The sequence below is a fragment of the Octopus sinensis genome, linkage group LG17 (assembly GCF_006345805.1).
Source record: "Octopus sinensis linkage group LG17, ASM634580v1, whole genome shotgun sequence".
In the NCBI taxonomy this organism is placed as follows: Eukaryota; Metazoa; Mollusca; class Cephalopoda; order Octopoda; family Octopodidae; genus Octopus; species Octopus sinensis.
In genome coordinates this window covers 14,907,713-14,929,518 of record NC_043013.1, presented here as the reverse complement: position 1 = coordinate 14,929,518, position 21,806 = coordinate 14,907,713, and the positions used below count along the sequence as shown (strand labels likewise).

General features: G+C 38.9%; 1 protein-coding gene across 4 annotated transcripts in view; it reads right to left on the bottom strand.

Moving 5' to 3' along the window:
- Positions 1–21,806, bottom strand: part of LOC115220985 (calcium-transporting ATPase type 2C member 1) — a 76,712-nt gene that overhangs the window by 39,534 nt on the left and 15,372 nt on the right. Inside the window, exons 1-2 of one of the 4 annotated variants that reach the window (XM_036510368.1) lie at positions 14,173–14,424; positions 9,271–9,390 (exon numbers count right to left, since the gene is read on the bottom strand). Coding sequence is in view for 3 of the 4 variants with exons in the window: in XM_036510365.1 (XP_036366258.1) it covers positions 14,173–14,257 (85 nt within the window). In the remaining variant the exon portion in view is untranslated. Of the gene's footprint in view, positions 1–1,307; positions 1,367–9,270; positions 9,391–14,172; positions 14,425–21,806 lie in introns of those variants that run through there. The other 3 variants (XM_036510367.1, XM_036510365.1, XM_036510366.1) reach the window with 3 other exon arrangements.

Sequence of the window (21,806 nt, the reverse complement as noted above, 5' to 3'; positions counted from 1 at the left end):
ACAGACTATAGTTAAGCTCCAGGTTCGGTGATTTTGTGAATGAGGAGTCCAATGTAGGTCATATATCAGCATGTGTATATATAAAAAAATTAACAGAATGAGATAAAAATCCAAGGCTGTGAAAGTTTTCAGAAAATTTATAAATAGGTTTTATGGCTGCTTCCGGGATATTTTATTATATATATATATATATATATATACCGGAGTAAACACATAAATGTGAAACAAGGTGGAAAAAAGAGTACTCAAATACCAGTGGTAAAATATATATATATATATATATATATATATATATATATATATGTATACATACATACATATATATGTTGGACTTTACTCATAGGATATTGGAATATTGCATATATACCATTATGCCTAAAAAATGAATTTACAACTTTAATATCCATACATATCTTGCATCTATTTTCTTTCCTCCACCTCACTCTCTATTTTGTATCACATCTAAACTAACTATAACTTAACCATCCTCTCACACCGTCTCTGATGAAGGGAATATTATTAATTAATATCCTTGAAACAGCTGTAAGACCTATCTATAAATGCTCTAATATCTACACAGCCTTGGTTTTTTATCTCATTATGGAAAAAATTCTTATATACGTGTGTATATATATATACACTACCGTCAGAAATTAATTAGCACCCTTGATTTGCTCTTCACTCAAGGTATGTGCTGTCACCTAGTGGCCATATCTCGAACTATTGCTTTGTTGCGAGTTCACTGTTGCGCAGAACGATGACGTAACTTTGTTTGCAGAGCAGTTTGAGAGCCTACAGCCTTATGATGTTGACATAGCAGTGCAACAACTTGGAGTGCGGATGCAGACAAATCTTCCTTTGTTTAATAGATATAGGTAGCGCCTTGCAAGGACCGAAATCACACCATACTAAGTTTTCTCATCGCGTAAGACGTTTTGAACAGCTCATAAGGTTAATTGATTTAACCTATTTAATGTAGAAATTTGAGAAGTGCTAATTAATTTCTGACGCAAGTGTATATACATATATATATATATGTATGTATACATATATAACCTACTCACCACAACACAACTGAAATCTTAATACCAAGGTGCCATGTAAAAAGAATTAGTGTGGGTGCTGCTTTCACATAAAAAATACCCAGTAAACTCTGTAAAGTGGTTAGCATTAGGAAGGGCATCCAGCTATAGAAACCAAGCCAAAACAGAATATGGAACCTGGTGTGACCCCTGGCCACACCAGTTCCTGTCAAGCAGTCCAACCCATGCCAGCATGTTAAACGCTGACAATATATACATACATACCATGCAGGGATTTCACAAGAGGCAAATCAACCAATTAACTCGCACATTACACATACAATCTGTAATTGGAACAGTAAAAATATGCAAGACTTTCCTCAAGTTTAACATGCGACATTGTTTTTGCTATCTCCATTCCATGATGGAGATTTGCATTGTTGTTAATACCAGCTCCTTCTTCAGAGGAAAAATTTAAATAATGGCATTAGGAAGGGCACGCAGCTGTAGAAACCGTGCCAAAACAGAGAACAGACATTAAATGATGATGATGATGGAAAACGGAAGAGAACATACATGCACACATGTACATGAGATATAGGCATACATACATACATACATACATTTACCCATTATTTAAACACTAAGTCATGCTCTTCAGCTGAGAAAAAAAATGAAGGCCTATCTTTTCTCAGCTGAAGGTGAAGGGTAGTGATTTTGAATAGTAAATGTATGTAATATATTGCCAACAAATATAACAATCATTAACCAAAACCTAAATGAATGGTGGGTAATTAGATATGCTACACTTAGTATATAAATATACTCTTTCATTCCTTTGTTTCAGCCGGCTGACAGTGACCATGCTGGGGCATCAAATTGAAGGCAATAGACAAATGAACAGGATGGTCTCAAATTTCATTTTCACTCTTACAAAGGCTCGTACTGCATAGTTTTAAATTGTTAATTTAAAACTACTTTTCTTAGTTCTATGGCTACTTGTGTTTTACTTGAAATCAAAGTGCATAGTTAACCATTTGAAATAAAATGTATAATGTGAAAAAATATATATATATGATATAATCATGGTCAAAAGTTTAGAACATATGTCTGAAAATTAGAATTTTTATATTAAATGCCCTAGTATATACATTGTGTATATTTAAATCAAATTATACTTGGGCATAACAATTTTCATTTAAAAAAAAATGCTCTAATCTTTTGGCCACAACTGCATATAATACACACACACACACACATATATATAATATATGTATGTGTGTTTTCTGTTATCAATTCGAACACAACCACCAACAGCAACAATAAGGAAGTAGATAAGCAAATCCATTTCAAATAAAAACAATGTGGTATCTTAATGCAATTGAAAAAGTTGAACAAAGTGACTCTGAACTTAGGTCTATGAGGACTGACTTGTGACTATACAGCCACCAACCATGCAGTTAAACAGAACAATACAACCACTACTCCAACAATACCCACCCACCCATCACTAATATCTAAACCAATCACCCCCACTACCAACTCACCTACTTTTGAATCCATCTGGCTACAGCAGATATCAACATGTACACTAACATGTCTATGTGTTTGAAGTGCAAGAGGCAATTAGGCTACAAAATCTGATGAAACTTCAGCTAACTGTAATCATATAGTACCGTAAATTCTCGAGTAAAATCCGCATTTTTCCCCAAAATTTAAAGGTCAAAATCCCTAGTGCGTACTATATATGAGGTTAAAAATGAAAAATATTTTCTAAGCAATGTTCAAGTCTATTTGCTGTCTGGCAATGTTTATTCAGACGCATTTTGTGATGTCGGGCATGAAAATACCTTACGCTAAGCCTGAAAGCAATGAAGTCATAAAAGAATCATCCATAACTTGCAGTAAGCAACATTTATTAAACGTTATTACTGTTATTTCTTTATTTTCTGCAAACAAAATGCACAAAAAAGCTACACGTTTGCATTATCTTTATATATATAAACGGCAAAATGTCTGTGTGTGTGTCCTTTATACAAATCCACAATTTTTCAGTTAGAGGGCTCGCACTTTCTATGGTCATTCAAAACCGTCCAAGGGTGGTTGTGCACATCTTTACATTTCCCCAGTCACCCCACAAAGCCATTAAAAATCAATAGAAGTTACATTTTTGTGAATTTTGAATCCAAAACCTAATCAAAATGCCTGAAACTTGATACGCCAATTGAATGCCAGCTAGCTGTATGTGATTGGTTGGAGATTTGGACAGTACTCACATGTATGTACACACACACGCAGCTGTATATGCATGCAAGAGCTCTATGATCCGGTGTTGCCAGGTCATAGTGCTAGTATTATATATACAATAATAATAAAGGACGTTACCTTATATATTTTTACAAACCAAGGACGTTATATAGACCTCCTTGACTCAAGTTAGAAAAGGGGTGTGTATTATACACAAGGTTTAGGTTTTACAGAGGTATAGCCTCCTAAAAAATCCCCTGCGTATTATGCACAAGGGCTGACTATACTCGAGGATTTACGGTAGTTTCTCCTCTTTGGTTCTCTACCTTTTCATTTCATTTTCATTATTATGTCAACATGAAGAAAACAATTTTCCACTCTCGCAAATCAGAGATCTTTCTTGAGCTGATTTTTAAAATGATATATTTGTTGTGGATAATTAATTGCTGCAACTGTTGGCCTGGCCTTCACCTTAAGATATCTGGCAAGGAGCTATCAAGTACACCTGAAGGAAGTAGTGCAAAACGGAACCGAAAAGGGATTACACTGGATATTAAGCTTGATGTGTTTAAAAGACTTGATGCAGAAATAAAACTAAGTTATATTGCAAAGACATTAAATCTTGCAACATCTACAGAAAGAACAATACATGACAACAGAGAGAAAATTATATCAAGTGCTTAAAAAGCTACTCCATTAATTGTCCAGACCTTATTTTCCTATGGATCTAATGTAATGCTTATAATGAAATGACTTGAGTGTATGGATTGAACATCAGAACTGGCATAATGTGCTGATAAACAAGATGGTATTTCAAAAAGTTGCAGAAAAAGGAAGGTGAAATCTCTAACAAAAAGCCCTTTTTGGCTAGTAAAAGCCAGTTTGAAAGGTTTCGTAAGTGCATAAATTTGCACAACATAAAAATGACTGGGGAAGCTGCGAGCAATGATACAGAGGATGCTACAAATTATCCTGAGCAGTTGAAGAAAATAATTTCTGAAGTGGGTTACACACCAGAACAAGTGTATGATGTTGGTGAAACCATACTTCTCTGGAAGCTCATGTTTGCTAGAACAGTTATTTCTGCAGGAAAAAATCCAATACCTTGATCTCAAGCTTCCAAAAGTAATCTGTGGGGAAGTGTTGTTAGTGATATGAAATTAAGTGCTTACATGTGTATCACACAGTAAAAATTCAGGAGCTTTCAAGGGTTACACAAAGCTTAATCTAAATTTGATTTGATATTCAGGAAACAAAGCATCTTTTGTCCTGCCATAGAAAAGTACAGTGTCACAATATTTCCAACAAAGCATTGCTTTCAGGCAAAGCACTGAGTCACCCAGTGAACTTAAATCATCATCATCATCGTTTAACATCCACTTTCCATGCTAGCATGGGTTGGATGATTTGACTGGGGTCTGGTGAACCAGATGGCTGTATCAGGCTCCAATCTGATGTGGCAGAATTTCTACAGCTGGATGCCCTTCCTAATGCCAACCACTCCGAGTGTGTAGTGGGTGTTAGACAGGCAGTACTGGCAATGGCCATGTTCAAATGATGCTTTTTATGTGCCACCTGCACAGGAGCCAGTCCAGCAGCACTGGCAACGATCTCGCTCGAATGTTTTTTCCTATGCCACCAGCACAAGTGCCAGTAAGGTGACACAGGTAACGATCAGGCTCGAATGATGCTTTTTACGTGCCACCAGCACAGAAGCCAGTTTGTTGCTCGGGTGGTACTCTTAGCACTCCACTAAGTATGGATGCCAGTCATCGAATTTGATTTCGGTTTCACTTGCCTCAACAGGTCTTCGCAAGTAGAGTTTAGTGTCCAATGATGGAAAGGTACACATAAGTGGGCTGGTTACACCCCTGGCATAGGCCACGAGGTTATGGCCTCACTTGTCTTGCCGAGTCTTCTCAAGCACAGCATATTTTCAGAAAGATGACTTTCTGATAATGTGAGAGTAGAATATATCCCCAAGATAGAACTTCTTTGCTCCAGGTGTGATAGCCAATTTCAAGACATAAGCAACAAACAGGGAAGGTAAACCTACAGCAAGAAATTTTGGGAAGAAATTCAACATAATGGATGTTGTGGGTAATATAGCTGAGTAAATAGTTGTATATATATATGTATATGTATAAATATATATGCAACTATTTAACTTTATCTATTTGTCTGTCTGTTTTTGGACGTTAAACGATGATGATGATCTATTTATGTATCTATCTACCTAACTGCAGACTGATTGATTGATAGAAATATTTGTGAGAGTTTATATGAGTGAATGTGTGCATGCATGTCTATTATATAAAATCCGTTCTGTCTGTCTGTGTGTCTTCTAGGATCTCGGGCATCCTCCATCCGATTGCGCTCAAATTTGATATGTAGATACCGACAGTATCAGGGCATGTATAAGTCTTGAAAAAATTACAAAAATCGATTCCAGGTGAGAATGCAATCGATAAAGCTGCGGGAACGTGCATTTGTACACACAAGTACATCAGCTGTTGCGATCGATACTACGCGTACACAAAAAAATGCACATGCAGTTTGTGCAAAAAAAGCCAGCTGGCTTGAAATAATGCCACAAAATGCAGTATATTTAAGAGACCAAAAAAGTAAGATGCAAAAGAGATATTTTCTTTAAACTTGGCATGAAGGAAGGAAAGACTATTTGGTTTCTCAAGAAGTTTTTTTTTTGCCTTAACTTTGTTTAACAAAACCAAAAATTTTATTGAAATAAAGGCATGCTTAATTATTTTTTAATGAAAAGAGAAACACTGATTGCTTTTTATTCAGCAGATATGATTCAGCACCGTCCATTGGATGAGGGGTGGAGGTGCTTTGCTCATATATATATATATATATATATATATAGCACCATCCGATCATGGACGTTGCCAGCCTCACCTGGCCCCCGTGCCGGTGGCACGTAAAAAGAACCACCCGACCGTGTCCGTTGCCAGCGCCGCCCCGACTGGCCTCCGTGCCGGTGGCACGTAAAAAGCACCATCCGATCGTGGCCGTTGCGCCAGCCTTGCCTGATCCCCGTGCCGGTGGCACGTAAAAAGCACCATCTATCCGTGGCTGTTTGCCAGCCCCGTCTGGCACTGTGTAGGTGGCACGTAAAAAGTACCCACTACACTCACGGAGTGGTTAGCATTAGGAAGGGCATCCAGACGTAGAAACACTGCCAGATCAGACTGGGCCTGGTGCAGCCTTTGGGCTTCCCAGACCCCAGTTGAACCGTCCAACCCATGCTAGCATGGAAAGCGGACGCTAAATGATGTTGATGATGATATATATATATATATATATATATATGTGTAGATATATATGTATATATAAAGTTAAGATCCAAGGATCAACATATAGGAAGTTGGTAAGTTTCAAGTAGTTCAAAGAACGTATAAAAAAACAACTTTCAGGAACAATAGTGGTTTACTGACATAGAAAGTTGTAAATATTTTCTCATCGAAGTACAATAACCTGAAAAAGGTTATTTTAGAATTCCCGGTTAGCAGCTAGGGTTGCTGTGTGTGCAAATAAGAATCCAAATTTAGGGAATGGAGTAGGTAAAATCCAAGCTACCTAGGTTTCCTAGCTAGCAGAACCATGGAAATAATGATTACTCTATGAGGGATACTCCACTATTTACTCATCAGGCCAAAGATACCTTTATCAAATAAAGGTTACATGGCCGTCAAGGGATCTCTTGTTAACTCGCAAGAGATTTTACACACACACACTATCTATCTATCTATATATGATAGATCGTTAGCCACTACACACATTTTTTTCTCTCTTGTTTTTTTCTGTGTCCCATTCTGTAGAAGAGCGAAGGCTCGAAACGTAAAAGACTTTTTCTATTCCTGAGCGTTATACTAATACATCTGTTTGTCTTGTACACCACCTGTGTTCGTCTTTTGTTTTTTTCATAAACTCTCCCTATAATATATATATATACACTCACATATGCATATATTTTTCTGTTCTTTTGCTTGTTTAAGTTATAAGACTATAGCATATGACCATGATGGAATACATTCTTCAAAGGTTTTTAGTTGACCATATCAACCTCAGGTCAGATTTTAGTACTTATTTTATTGATCTCTAAATGCTTTCTCCAGCAGAGCTGACCAGAACTACCAAACAGCAACAGTATAGTCTTTACACTTTATTTGCTCTCTCTCTCTCTCTGTTTACATAAAGATGGTCTCTTATTTAAGATCTTTAATCCCTAACACTTGATCATAAATATGTGAGGTGACCAGTGGCTAAATTGCAACAGCATCATCACTTGTAAATCTTCATCTCTTAAACATTTTACTCAACCTGAAACCTAAGTTAGGTATCCAATAAAATCCATGTTGAACCACCACAACAGTCTTTCTCACATCTTTTAGGACCACACCTAGAGAGAGGGGAGCCACCCACTCCAGGCACATAGATTATAGTTGATAACTTAATGACCCCACCCCCGATTCCACAAAACAAAAAAAAATTGGAAGAAATATCATGGTTTGAATACATGCCTTGTCTTCTGTCTATAACAAAGAGCATGTACATGTCTATAAACATACATGGCTGTGTGATAAGAAGCTTGCTTCCCAAACATATGGTTCTGGGTTCAGTCACACTGCATGGCACCTTACGCAAGTGTCTTCTACTATAACCTCAGGCCGACGAAAAACTTGTGAGTGGGTTGGTAGGCAGAAACTCAAAAAAGCCAGTCATATATATATATGCGTGTGTATATATTTATGTGTGTGTCTATGTTTTTCCCCCACCACCATCGCTTGACAACTGATATTAGTGTATTTATGTCCCAGTAACTTAGTGGTTCAGCAAAAGAGACCAATAGAATAAGTACTAAGCTTACAAAGACTAAGTCCTAGGGTTGATTTCTACAACTAAAAAACCCTTTAAAAGTGGTACTCCAGCATGGCCACAGTCAAAATGACTAAAAGAAGAATATATATATATATACATATATATATATAGGCAATGAGCAGAAAAGGGAGACATTATGAAAGGGACAGTTTCAAAAGTTGTATTAGTTTAATACTTAAACGAAAAAAAATGAATCATGTTTCAGATGCTAGTCTTCCATCAGAAAAAAAAAAAATGGGGAAAAAATATAGAGGTGATGGGAAAGAAGAAAAAAGGGCCAGGTGAGAATGGAGTTCTATGGGAGAAGTTAGAGGAAAGGTAGAGAAAGTAGGGTGGAAAGAGCATGTACAAGAGAATATTTGTGTGGTGGCACGTAAAAAGTACCATCTGATCGTGGCCGTTTGCCAGCCTCGTCTGGCACCTGTGCCGGTGGCATGTAAAAAGCACCCACTACACTCATGGAGTGGTTGGCGTTAGGAAGGGCATCCAGCCATAGAAACATTGCTAGATCAGACTGGGCCTAGTGCAGCCTTCTGGCTTCCCAGACCCCAGTTGCACCGTCCAACCCAGGCCAGCATGGAAAGCAGACACTAAACGATGATGATGAGAGATGGGCACAGATGGAAGGGTGTGTTTATGGTGGTGGTGTGGGGTGCATCTGGTTTCTTGGGGGGGGTGTATAGGTGTGTTGATATTTGCAAGTGTGGGAGTGTAGTGGTGTGGGAAGATGGTACCCAGAGTGATCAAGTGATCACATTGTAGGTGAAGTAAGATGTGAGAGGAGGTAAAATGGAAGGTAAGGAAATGCACGAAGGAAAACAACATAAATAGTAAAAAAATAAGTAAATATGTAAAACATTGAAAAAAATATACAAAATTATATAAAAGAATGGTTAGTAATAACATTGGCAAAAAGTCAGGAGGTTATGTAAGAGGTACAATTTCCGAATAAAAACAAAAGTGGGAAACAGCAGGGGAAAGAATTTGCGGTTAAACACTGAAAAAAAACTCCCAATTCCCATATATATATATAAAGGAAAGAAAAAATGGAAAAGCACAAGTGAAGGTAAGTTTCTGAAAAGGATTTTTGAAAACATGTTACACAAATGCAGATAGTTCAGAAGTCCAGTGGTAGGTTCCAGAGATGAAAAACGCAGCAAAGTGTAACTCCAGTAGTGAAATCCAGGGATGAAAAAAGCAGCTGAGCAATGTAGAGATGAGTCTAAAAATCCAGAGGCAAATTCTGAGGTGAAACAGACAACAAAGTGGTAATTCCAATGGTGAAATCTCACACACACACACACATATATATATATATATCATCATCATCATCGTTTAACATCCGTTTTCCATGCTAGCATGGGTTGGACGGTTCAACTGGGGTCTGGGAAGCCAGAAGGCTGCACCAGGTCCAGTCTGATCTGGCAATGTTTCTACGGCTGGATGCCCTTCCGAACGCCAACCACTCCGTGAGTGTAGTGGGTGCTTTTTACGTTCCACCGGCACAGGTGCCAGATGAGGCTGGCAAACAGCCACGATCGGATGGTGCTTTTTATGTGCCACCGGCACGGGGGCCAGGCGAGGCTGGCAACGGACACAATCGGATGGTGCTTTTTACGTGCCGCCGGCACGAGGTCAGTCAGAGCGGCGCTGGCAATGGCCACATTCGGATGATTCTCTTATGTGCCACCAGCACTGGTATCTCAGCTACAATTTCCATTGATGTTGAACGATTTCGATTATATATATTTCTTTACTACCCACAAGGGGCTAAACATAGAGGGGACAAACAAGGACAGACAAAAGGATTAAGTCAATTACATCGACCCCAGAGCGTAACTGGTACTTAACTTATTGACCCCGAAAGGATGAAAGGCAAAGTCGACCTTGGTGGAATTTGAACTCAGGACGTAACGCCAGATGGAATACCGCTAAGCATTTCGTCCGGCATGCTAACGTTTTTGCCAGCTCGCTGCCTTCACATATCATCATCATCATCATCGCTTAACGCCTGTTTTCCATGCTGGCATTGGTTGGACGGTTTGACTTGGGACCGGCAAGCCAGGAGGCTGCACCAGGCTCCAATCTGATCTAGCAAGGTTTCTATAGTTGGATGCCCTTCCTAAAGCCAACCACTCCAAGTGTGTAGTGGATGCTTTTCACATGCTACTGGCACAGGAGCCATTCAGGTGGCACTGGCATTGGCCATGTTCAGATGGTGCTTTTTTACGTGCTATTGGCACAGGAGCCTATCAGGGTGGGGGGGGGGCATCGACTACATTCGGATGGTGTTTTTTTTACTTAAGCAAGCATTCATGGTTATATGGTTAAGGAGTATAGTGCACAACCACTATGCAGCACCTTGGGTAAGAGCCTTCTTTTATAGACTTGGGCTACTCAGTGGAATGTGAGTGAATTTGGTAGATGGAAACTACGGGAAGCCTGTTTTATATACGGTGGAATTGTATCGGTGATATCTACAAATAAACACATACATGTATATACTTAGACAAAAACACAGCCCAAAACTATAATAGAAAATACTCAAGCTGCCGTGCAGTAGGACTGAACCCAAAACCATGTGGTTGCAAAGCAAGTTTCTTGGCCACACATACACATATAAAACTTACAGGTGAGAGAGAGAGAGAGAGAGAGAGAGAGAGAGAGAGAAAGGTGTGGTGTGAGAGTAAAGAGAGCAACAAAAAGCAAAAAAAGAGGACGTGAGCAGTGGAGGAATACGTTAACAGAATTGTCAGCATTAATATTTTATTCAGAACAAAAAACTTGAGAAATTTAAACGGTTTGTATGTAGCCGGTAGTGTGTGTGGTGTGTGTACACGCCCATTCATGTACACCGTGTGTTTTGTCATCGAAGGATTATAATCGTTTATTAAAATGGGTGTGGGAAAAATACAGGAAAATACTTCAACCTAGTCTTGTTGCTTTATTTATTCATTCAATCGAAACTTGACAAACTGAGACGATAATCGAGGGGTGGAGGATTCGAACACAAACCATTCAATTTCAGTAATTCATACTAAAATCCTCTTCTCGTTAATGTGTGTGTGTGTGTGTGTGTGTGTCGCACATACCTGGACGTAACCCGGTAATATTCATAAACGAAGCAGTGCCAAACGCGAATCGAAACCAAGTTGTGCGGTTTTCGAATTCACTCACGATGAAAGGCACGCTCTATACTCAAGAAAGAATGAGAAATCGTAGTTTAATCTAAGTTATTCATAATTGATATACCGCTCTGCCATTCTCATATCTATCTATCTATTTATGTGTATGCGTATGCTGTAATATTTGGGTATGGTCATCCCCAAATATAAGTGTTTCAGCACCCGACTTCACATCAAGAATCTTGCAAAACAAATAGATAAACGTATATATATCTGAAAGATAGGGTAACTTGTACGTAATTATATCGTACGTTAATTATATACACATAAACCACACAGGTGAACGAGCGTGTGTACCTGTGTCTCTCTCACACTCACACACACATATATTACTACTATATCATCTGATTGTGATAGATCTCTCATGCGAAACTTTCTCTCCCCACCTTTTATTTAAAAATTTTTTTTCTTAGTCGGCATTGCCATGACCCCTTTTATGGTCTCTGACACTGGTAGCAAAAAGGGATGGAGTTATCCTCAAATCCGAGGCCTGGTCCCCCAAATGTTTATAATAAAGAACACTCCGCTAACGGGTGCCAGGTGGTAGCATTAAACCGGATACTGGGTTAAAAATTAATACACGCAATAAATTTACTAACAATTATCATTTACTCCGACATATTTCTTACCATATTCTGTTACCGAAAACAAAGCGATCAAAGAATTACGAATATATAAATAAAAATTCATATGTATTTTTTAATAGGTGTCATAATGGTTCGTTTATGATTATACCCCGATTTTTGTATAATTAATTAGACACACACTAGCATGACCATAACACTTTTGTGTGCGTGTGTTACACACACAATGTTTTAACAGTAGTACGACAGACACAAAGAAAGTTCCATGCAGTTCTTCGAGGAGAGAACATTAACCAAATTTCCAACTATTCAGGAAATAGTCGATATGTGGAATGAATTTGATGAGGTGTACGAGAGTATAAGTGTGTGTGTGTATATATATATATCTTCGTGTGTGTGAGAGAGAGAAAAAGAGAATGTGAATGCATGTGTAAACAAATATCTTACGAGTATTGTAATATATAGTGGTTGTCGGAAACGGAACCAACTGCAAGTTCGGTGCGATGTGAATGTACTGGAAGCTATACTTTAGGCAATTATGTATATATAAAGATAGATAGATATATACACACACATACATACATACACCATGAGTAATAAATCGGGAGTAGATAATGATATTGTATATTATTATTAATAATAATAATAAGAAGAAGAACGAGTTATTTTAAGTGTTGCCCCAAGGAAGACAGATTAATTTTTAAAGGTTTCAAACACGGAATACGTGCGAGGTGGCAACAGCCGGGAGCGGAAACTAGAGCTGAATAAGGCTTTACAACAACCACATTTTGCATAAATGACTACACACACACACACACACACACACACACATATATATATATATATATATATAGTTGAACAGTATATTCCTGGTTATAGTATATAACTTGGTCAGAATGTTTGTGTGTGACGTACGGTCTTCTTTACTAAATATAAAGGGCGAAGGTCAACGAGTTAAGAAATTCTGTAGTGTTGGTATCTAATAAAAGCACATTGAAGTAAAGCTTAACCGGTTTAGTTAAGGGAAAATATTCAACGAACGTTGAGGGCGCTTTGACTTAGCCTAAGCCACATAAGGCTTAGGCTTACCTTAATAACACTCAGCTTCAATACTATATATATATATATATAGCTTGGCTTGACCAGATGTCTTTTGTGTGTGTACGTGTGTCCTCAGATGACTAGTAGTGCTTGCTCTGACTAATTAAACAGAAATTAAGTGATGACAAGTTGTTCCAGCTGAGAGCCGAGCACCAACCAACTAACAGGAATATACACCGGACCTGATGAGCTGGCCGCCTTTCAAATTATATCATTAATAATAATAGTAAAAACAAACATTAACTAATTTTGACTGATTGCAGCTAGAGACTAGGGATTTAATTAATGATCTAGAAGAAAGCAGTTCCGGTTATTACCGTTGTTATTTTTCTTTTTGTTTGTTTTTTGTTTTTAAAATATGTATGAAATTTACTTACGAATTTTGTACTTATTTCAAAAATTTTCTGCGTGGATTGTTTTCACTATTTGTTTCATAATGAAAATGATATCAGAATATATATATAAATAGTTAAATAACAGGTAATGAAAGTACCAAGCAGAAAATTTGTGCGTAGGGGGTTAGATTATAATCTACAAAATAAAGACACGTCGAGCCTAAATAGAAAGCAGCAGTCGTACATATAGAGGTTTAAAACTGTGTATATATAAATAAATAATAAATGTTTATATATATAAATAAATAACTCATATTACATAATATACATGTGTGTATGATATAGGTGTGTAATATATGCATACGCACGCGTATATATTAGATATATGAATGCATCTGAGTAGAACAACTATATTCAGCATATATACTCACATGCGTGTATATATAATCACATATACACGTGTATGATACACATATATCATATATATACACATAGCCATACACTATATAAATGCATTTAAATACATCTATCTTTATACATATACACACATATATATATTATATATATATATATATACAAATGAATATATTTATGAAATGTACATATCTTACAGAAATATAACACATGATGTGTGAGTGTGTGTATATATTATATATATATATATATATATATATATATATATGTATGTCTAAGAGGAGTGTGTGTGAGATCGGTTTAAGCAACAAGCACCACAAGTAATGAAGAGAGGCGGGGGGCGAAAATATAGAAAGACCAACATAAAACCATTCTTATCACTTACAGTGACTTTCCTCAGTGTCTTCTCGTCATTATCTGTCATCTGCTGGCATTGTTGCTGTGTTGAGGTGTTTATCTGCTCCATAGGCCTATACAATAATAAGGTGACATAGTGAAGCTCAGTTAAAACAAGTTGTCATTGGCAAATCTTCGTGGCCAACACGACGACGACACACACACAGTTACGCATACACAGTAGCACTACACTGACGCATACACGCACTTACACACAGCTGTATACATTCACATACGCAGCAAAAAAACGGTGCGATTAGAAGGCAAGGGACATAACTCTAGCCTGCATTATTCATTCAGCACCGCCAACCTGGGTTTCTCTTGAGGCTTAAATTATAAATTTTTTTTTTGAGCATATTTTTGGGGTTTTTTTTTTACTCATTTAGCTGAATACTAATTAATTATTTATGAGTTTATTGATAATGATTAGTATATCGATATACATTAACCGCATTTTCTTCTGCTGCCGTTTCCCTATATAAATGCTGTTAAATATTATTTAGTTATAAAAGACAGTTAAGGAAATAGCCATCGTAAATTCCTGAACTTTCTGCAGGTTGTCTCTCTCTCTCTCTCTCTCTCTTCTTTCTCAGGATATGTGATATATATATATATATATATGTGTGTGTGTGTGTGTGTATGTGTATATATATATGTGTGTGTGTGTGTGTATATATATATATATATATGTTTTATTTTATTGTGCTGAGTTTGATTTGAGAACATAATCTTTTGTGGAGAATGGCGATTTGACGTCTATATCTAGCATGTTGACTGTCCACTTTTCGTGTTCAGTCCTTATTGATATATAATATACATATATGTGTGTGTGTGTGTGTGTGTATGTATATATATATATATATATATGTGTGTGTGTGGTGTGTGGAGGCGCAGTGGTTAGGGCAGCGGACTCGCGGTCGTAGGATCACGTGTTCGATCACCTAAAGCTCCATGAGGCTCCGGCTGTACTCTTTCACCACAACTTTCTCTCACTCTTTCTTCCTGTTTCTTTGTACCTGTATTTCAAACAGCCAGCCTTGTCACACTCTGTGTCACGCTGAATCTCCCCGAGAACTACGTTAAGGGAATACGTGTCTGTGGAGTGCTAAAGAATGAGCTGCGACGTCACTGGTGCCAAGCGGTATCGGCCTTTGCCTTTCCTCTGGAAAACATAAGTGGCGTGGAGAAGGGAGGCTGGTATGCATGGATGACTACTGGTCTTCCATAAACAACCTTGCCTCGGAGGATAACTTTCTAGGTGCAATCCCATGACCGAAGGGGGTCACAACAACAACAATCTATATAGGCGTAGGAGTGGCTGTATGGTAAGTAGCTAGCTTACCAACCACATGGTTCCGGGTTCTGTCCCATTGCAGGCCCACCAAAGCCTTGTGAGTGGATTTGGTAGACGGAAACTGAAAGAAGCCCGTCATATATATATATATATATATATAAATAGGTGAATGAATTATCCTATGTTTATCGTCAGCATGGAAAATTCGTTGAATCGAAACCAAGGTAGCAAATTCACGTCAGAAACACGGTTGAAGCGACCTGTCCAAGGGTAGAAACTCCGGGTTCAAGTGCAGAAATTTGTGTGTTGTATATGAATAAATGAAAGAATGGAGTCGAACGGAGATGTTAACAAAATTCCTTTACTCTCGACATATGTCTCGAAGACAACATGGTTTCATTCCAAAGGAATAAAGGGTGCATTATGCAATCTTCTCATCAGGAAAGAAAGGGAGCCTCTCTCGACAACAAGACAAACAAAAATTTCGATGACTGCCTACATGGTAAACAAAACGATAATGAGTGTTTTAAAAAAACAGTTAGGAGAATTGACGTCAAAGATAGATAGTAGGAAGAGAAGGGTTAAAGGAATAATAGGTAGGGAACAAGTGGAGAGGGAAGGGTACGTTGATTGAAAGAATGTTTGAAGGCTTAGGAAAGAATTTCGCTATTGAAGTGGAGTGCACGTTAAGCTAATTGTTCAAACCACAGTGACTATCGTTATCATTTATATGAGTATATATATATAAAATAAATTAATAAAACATATGCATATATACATACATATATGTACGTACCTACCTCTACATGTATATATACATGCATATATGGGTACAGGACACCAAAAAAAACGTCGAACACAATGAGAAACGAAAACATAAACACAAAACCAAGGAAATGGACATTCCTTTTAAACAACGAAAAAATAGAGTACAGGACATACAAAACAAGGAAAATTCCCCTTCTTCAGTCGCCTTAGTTTCATCTACTCCACATTTCGAAGGTCAAGGCGATACATGACTTCTATAAAACTTTCCTTCCCACAAAAATCAAATTAAATAAAATTTGAGATTTTTTTGCAGAGGGGTAAAAATAGTAACAAAAACAGGACAGTAACGACACTACAAAATATAAACAGTAAAAGACAGGACACGGAGAATAACAGTAACACAAACAAGAAGGGCTGTTAGGCCAAACGAGATAAAAGTTTTTTTTCTCAGCCTTCATTCTTTTGGCTTTCCTTTTCATCTACCTTACTGTCTCTCCCACTCTCTCTCATTCTTCATTCTTTTCTCTACAACCATTTCCCTTTTTTTCTCTCCCTTTCTCTTACTCCTCCTCCTCCTCCCTCCCGTCGTGGTCACGTGATGAGATGGGTCCCATTGTCTTTCTTCTCCTGGCTTCCTTCAAAAACAGTAAAAGACAGGACACGGAGAATAACAGTAACACAAACAAGAAGGGCTGTAAAATCTGTTGCTCTCTGCCGTTCTCAAAAAATAGCGTTCGTAAAAAAAAAGTTTTATCTCGTTTGGCTTAACAGCCCTTCTTGTTTGTGTTACTGTTATTCTCCATGTCCTTTCTTTTACTGTTTATATTTTATGCTGTGCGCGAGAAGACCCGGCAGGACAAGTGAGACCATAACCCGTGGCCTTCTACATGGGATGTAGCCAGCCCACTTATGCATACCTTCCCTTCTTGAGACACAAAACTCTACTTGTGAAGACCTGTTGAGGCAAATGAGGATCAGAATCGAAATCGATCAATGGAAATTGCAGCTGAGTTACCAGTGCCGGTGGCACATAAGAGAACCTTCCGAATGTGGGTGTTGCCAGTGCCGCCCAGACTGGCCTCGTGCACCATCCGTTCGTGGCCGTTGCCAGCCTCGCCTCGCCCCCGTGCCGGTGGCACGTAAAGAAGCACCATCCGTTCGTGGCCGTTTGCCAGACTCGTCTGGCACCACCATCCGTTCGTGGCCATTGCCAGCGCCGCACTGACTGGCCTCGTGCCGGAGGCACGTAAAAAGCACCATCCATTCATGGCCGTTGCCAGCCTCGCCTGGCACGTAAAAAGCACCATCCGTCCATGGCCGTTTGCCAGCTCCGTCTTGCACCTGTGCGGGTGGCATGTAAAAAGCACCCACTACACTCACGGAGTGGTTGGCATTAGGAAGGGCATCCAACTGTAGAAACACTGCCAGATCAGACTGGGTCTGATGCAGCCTTCTGGCTTCACAGACCCCAGTTGAACCGTCCAACCCATGCTAGCATGGAAAGCGGACGCTAAATGATGATGATGATGATGATTATTTTGTACTGTTGTTACTGTCCTGTTTTTGGTACCCTCCGCAAAAAGATCTCAAATTTTATTTAATTTGATTTTCGTGGGAAGGAAATTTTCATTGAAGTCATGTATCGCCTTGACCTTTGAAATGTGGAGTAGATGAAACTAAGGTGACTGAAGAAGGGGAATTTTCCTTGTTTTGTATGTCCTGTACTCTATTTTTTCATTGTTTAAGAAAAATGTCCATTTCCTTGGTTTTGTGTTTATGTTTTCGTTTCTCATTGTGTTCGACGTTTTTTTGGTGTCCTGTACCCATATATGCATGTATATATACATGTAGAGGTAGGTACGTACATATCATCATCATCATCATCATCGTTTAACGTCTGTTCTCCATGCTAGCATGGGTTGGACGGTTCGACCGGGGATCTGGGAAGCCAGAAGGCCGCACCAGGCTCCAGTCTTATCTGGCAATGCTTCTACAGCTGGATGCCCTTCCTAACGCCAACCACTCCGTGAGTGTAGTGGGTGCTTTTTACGTGCCACCTGCACAGGTGCCAGGCGAGGCTGGCAACGGCCACGGTCGGATTGGTGTATTTTATGTGCCACCGGCACGGAAGCCAGTCGAGGCGGTGCTGGCATCGGCCACGAGTCGGATAGTGCTTTTTACGTACCACCAGACCAGGGATCCTGGCTGGTTCAATTCGGTTTCAATTTCGATTTCGCTTGCCCCAACATGTCTTCGCAAGCAAAGGGGGTTGGCATGGGTGCCTGTCGTCAGATGAGGTTCTATATTGACTTCGCTTGCCTCAACAGGTCTTTGTGTCCAAGGGAGAAAAGGCATTCATAAGTGGGCTGGGCTCACTTGTCCTGCCTGGTCTTCTCACGTACAGAATATTTCCAAAGGTCTCGGTCGCTGGTCATTTCCTCAGTGAGGCCTAAAGTTCGAAGGTCGTGCTTCACCACCTCGTCCCAGGTTTTCCTGGGTCTACCTCTTCCACGGGTTCCCTCAACTGCTAGGGATTGGCACTTTCTCACACACCTATCTTCATCCATTCTCGCCACATGACCATACCAGCGCAATCGTCTCTCTTGCACACCACAACTGATGCTTCTTAGGTACAACATTTCTCTCAAGGTGCTAACGCTCTGTCGAGTATGTACACTGACATTACACATCCATCGGAGCATACTGGCTTCATTCCTCACGAGCTTACGCATGTCCTCAGCAGTCACGGCCCATGTTTCACTGCCATGTAGCATGGCTGTTCGTACACACGCATCATACAGTCTGCCTTTTACTCTGAGCGAGAGGCCTTTAGTCACCAGCAGAGGTAAGAGCTCCCTAAACTTTGCCCAGGCTATTCTTATTCTAGCAGTTACACTTTCAGCGCACCCACCCCCACTACTGACTTGGTCACCTAGATAACGGAAGCTATCAACTACTTCTAGTTTTTCCCCCTGGAAAGTGACGGAAGTTGTTTTCTGCAGATTTTCGGAGGTTAATGCTCCCGAGCATCTGCCACATACAAAAACTATCTTCCCAGTTAGCCTACCTTTGACATTGCTGCACCTCTTATGTGTCCATAGCTTACACTTGGTGCATCTTATAGAGTTTCTACCTACACCTTTTCTACAGATCGAGCAGGGCCATCTTCCTGAAGACATTTGTGGATTGTGTACCTTCCTACTTATTAGTACTTTGGTTTTAGCTAGGTTGACTCTAAGGCCCCTCGATTCTAAACCCTCCTTCCACACCTGGAACTTCTCCTCCAGTTCTGATGTATGTATATATGCATATGTTTTATTTATTAATTTATTATATGACTGAACGCCCGCATCCATTTCTAAGTAAGATTGTTCTTTATATATATATGTGTGTGTGTGTGTGTGTGTGTGTGTGTGTGTGTGTGTGTGTATGTTTGTGTGTCTGTGTTTGTCCACCCCAACATCGCTTGACAACCGATGCTGGTGTGTTTGCATCCCTGTCACTTGGCGGTTTGACAAAAGAGACCGATAGAATAAGTCCTAGGCTCAATTTGCTCGACTAAAGGCAGTGCTCCAGCATGGCCACAGTCAAATGACTGAAACAAATAAAAGAATATATATATGTATATATATATCATCATCATCGCTTAACGTCCGATTTCCATGCTAGCATGGGTTGGACGATTTGACTGAGGGCTGGCGAACCAGATAGCTGGATGTCGTTCCTAACGCCAACCACTCAGAGAGTGTAGTTGGTGCCTTTATGTGCCACTGGCATGAGGGCCAGTCAGGCAGTAATGGCAACGGCCATGCTCAAATGGTGCTTTTTATGTGCCATTTGCTCAGGAGCCAGTCCAGTGGCACTGGCAACAACCTCGCTTGAATGCTTTTCATGTGCCACCAGCACAAGTGCAAATAAGGTGATCACGCTTGAATGGTGCTTTCATGTGTCACTGGCATGGAAGTCAGTTTGTTGCTCTGGCAACGATCATGCTCAGATGGTACTCTTAATGCTCCACTAGCATGGATGCCAGTCATCGAATTTGATTTTGATTTCGATTTCACTTGTCTCAACAGGCCTTCGCAAGCAGAGTTTAGTCTCCAATGAAAGAAAGGTACACATAAGAACTGTGTGGTTGAAAAGCAAAATTCTTACCACACAGCCATACATACTAAAAGGAATATTAAAAACAAATAGAATTTAAAAAATAAAAAAAGCTGAGAAAATGTAGCAAAGCTAACAGCAGTGCTCCAGCATGGCTGCAGCTCTTGAACTGAAACTAGTAAAGAAAAAAAGAAGTATATATGATAAAAAGGGGCACTTTGTGAATCCAACTTATAATCCAGTAGGCATGTTATAAGCTTTACAGAGTGAATATTAATTAATTTAATTGAGGAAAAGCTAAGTCAAATAGATATTAAAATCATTTCCACAATTAAATAATTTAATTAATTTAATTAAAGAAAAGCTAAGTCAAATAGATATTAAAATCATTTCTGTAACTTAGCGGTTCGGCAAAAGAGACCGATAGAATAAGTACTAGGTTTACAAAGAATAAGTCCTGGGGTCGATTTGCTCGACTAAAGGTGATGCTCCAGCATGGCCACAGTCAAACGAGAGAAAGAGAAAAACGAACATCATTTATTCAATACCACATATAAAGTTATGCAATGCATGTGATGTATGCAACATTATTGTTCATTCCCTTCCTCAGATATCCTGATTAGAAACACAATCAACTTATGAAAAAATTCTGTGATATAGAATGAATTTAAATCACTTCATGGGCATGTCAACAGGATTACAAACAGACCAAACGTATATATCATAGTTCATCGTCAACAAGTATATTATATGTCACATAAAATTTGAGTCAGTTAATCATAATAAAACTGAAATCTTATAGTTCTGGGCTATTTACTTGTTTTTATGACCATCCTAAGTGACTTTGGGCAATTACCAGGAGATCCACGCAGTAGTTTCAATAACAAGAATAACAAAGTAGATAAATATAAAGAATGTGGAACATTAATTACCAATTCATTAAACTCTTTCATTCCATACCCATCACAAACTCAATCTCACCTCTTTTATATATATATATATATATATATATATATTCATAGACACACATAGATAAATAGATAGATAGATAGGTAGGTAGGTAGGTAGGAAGGTGGCGTGCTGGCAGAAACGTTAGCACGGCGGGCGAAATGCTTAGCGATATTTCATCTGCCGTTATGTTCTGAGTTCAAATTCTGCCGAGGTCGACTTTGCCTTTCATCCTTTCGGGGTCGATTAAATAAGTACCAGTTACGCACTGGGGTCGATGTAATTGATTTAATCCAGTTGTCTGTCCTCGTTTGTCCCCTCTACGTTTAGCCCCTTGTGGACAATAAAGAAATAAGGTAGGTAGGTAGATAGATAAACAGACAGATAAATAGATAGATAGATTAATAGATAGATAGATAGATAGATAGATAGATAGATAAGTTTCTTTATTGGCCACACAGATAGATAGATAGATAGATGGATGGATAGATGGATAGATAGATAGATAG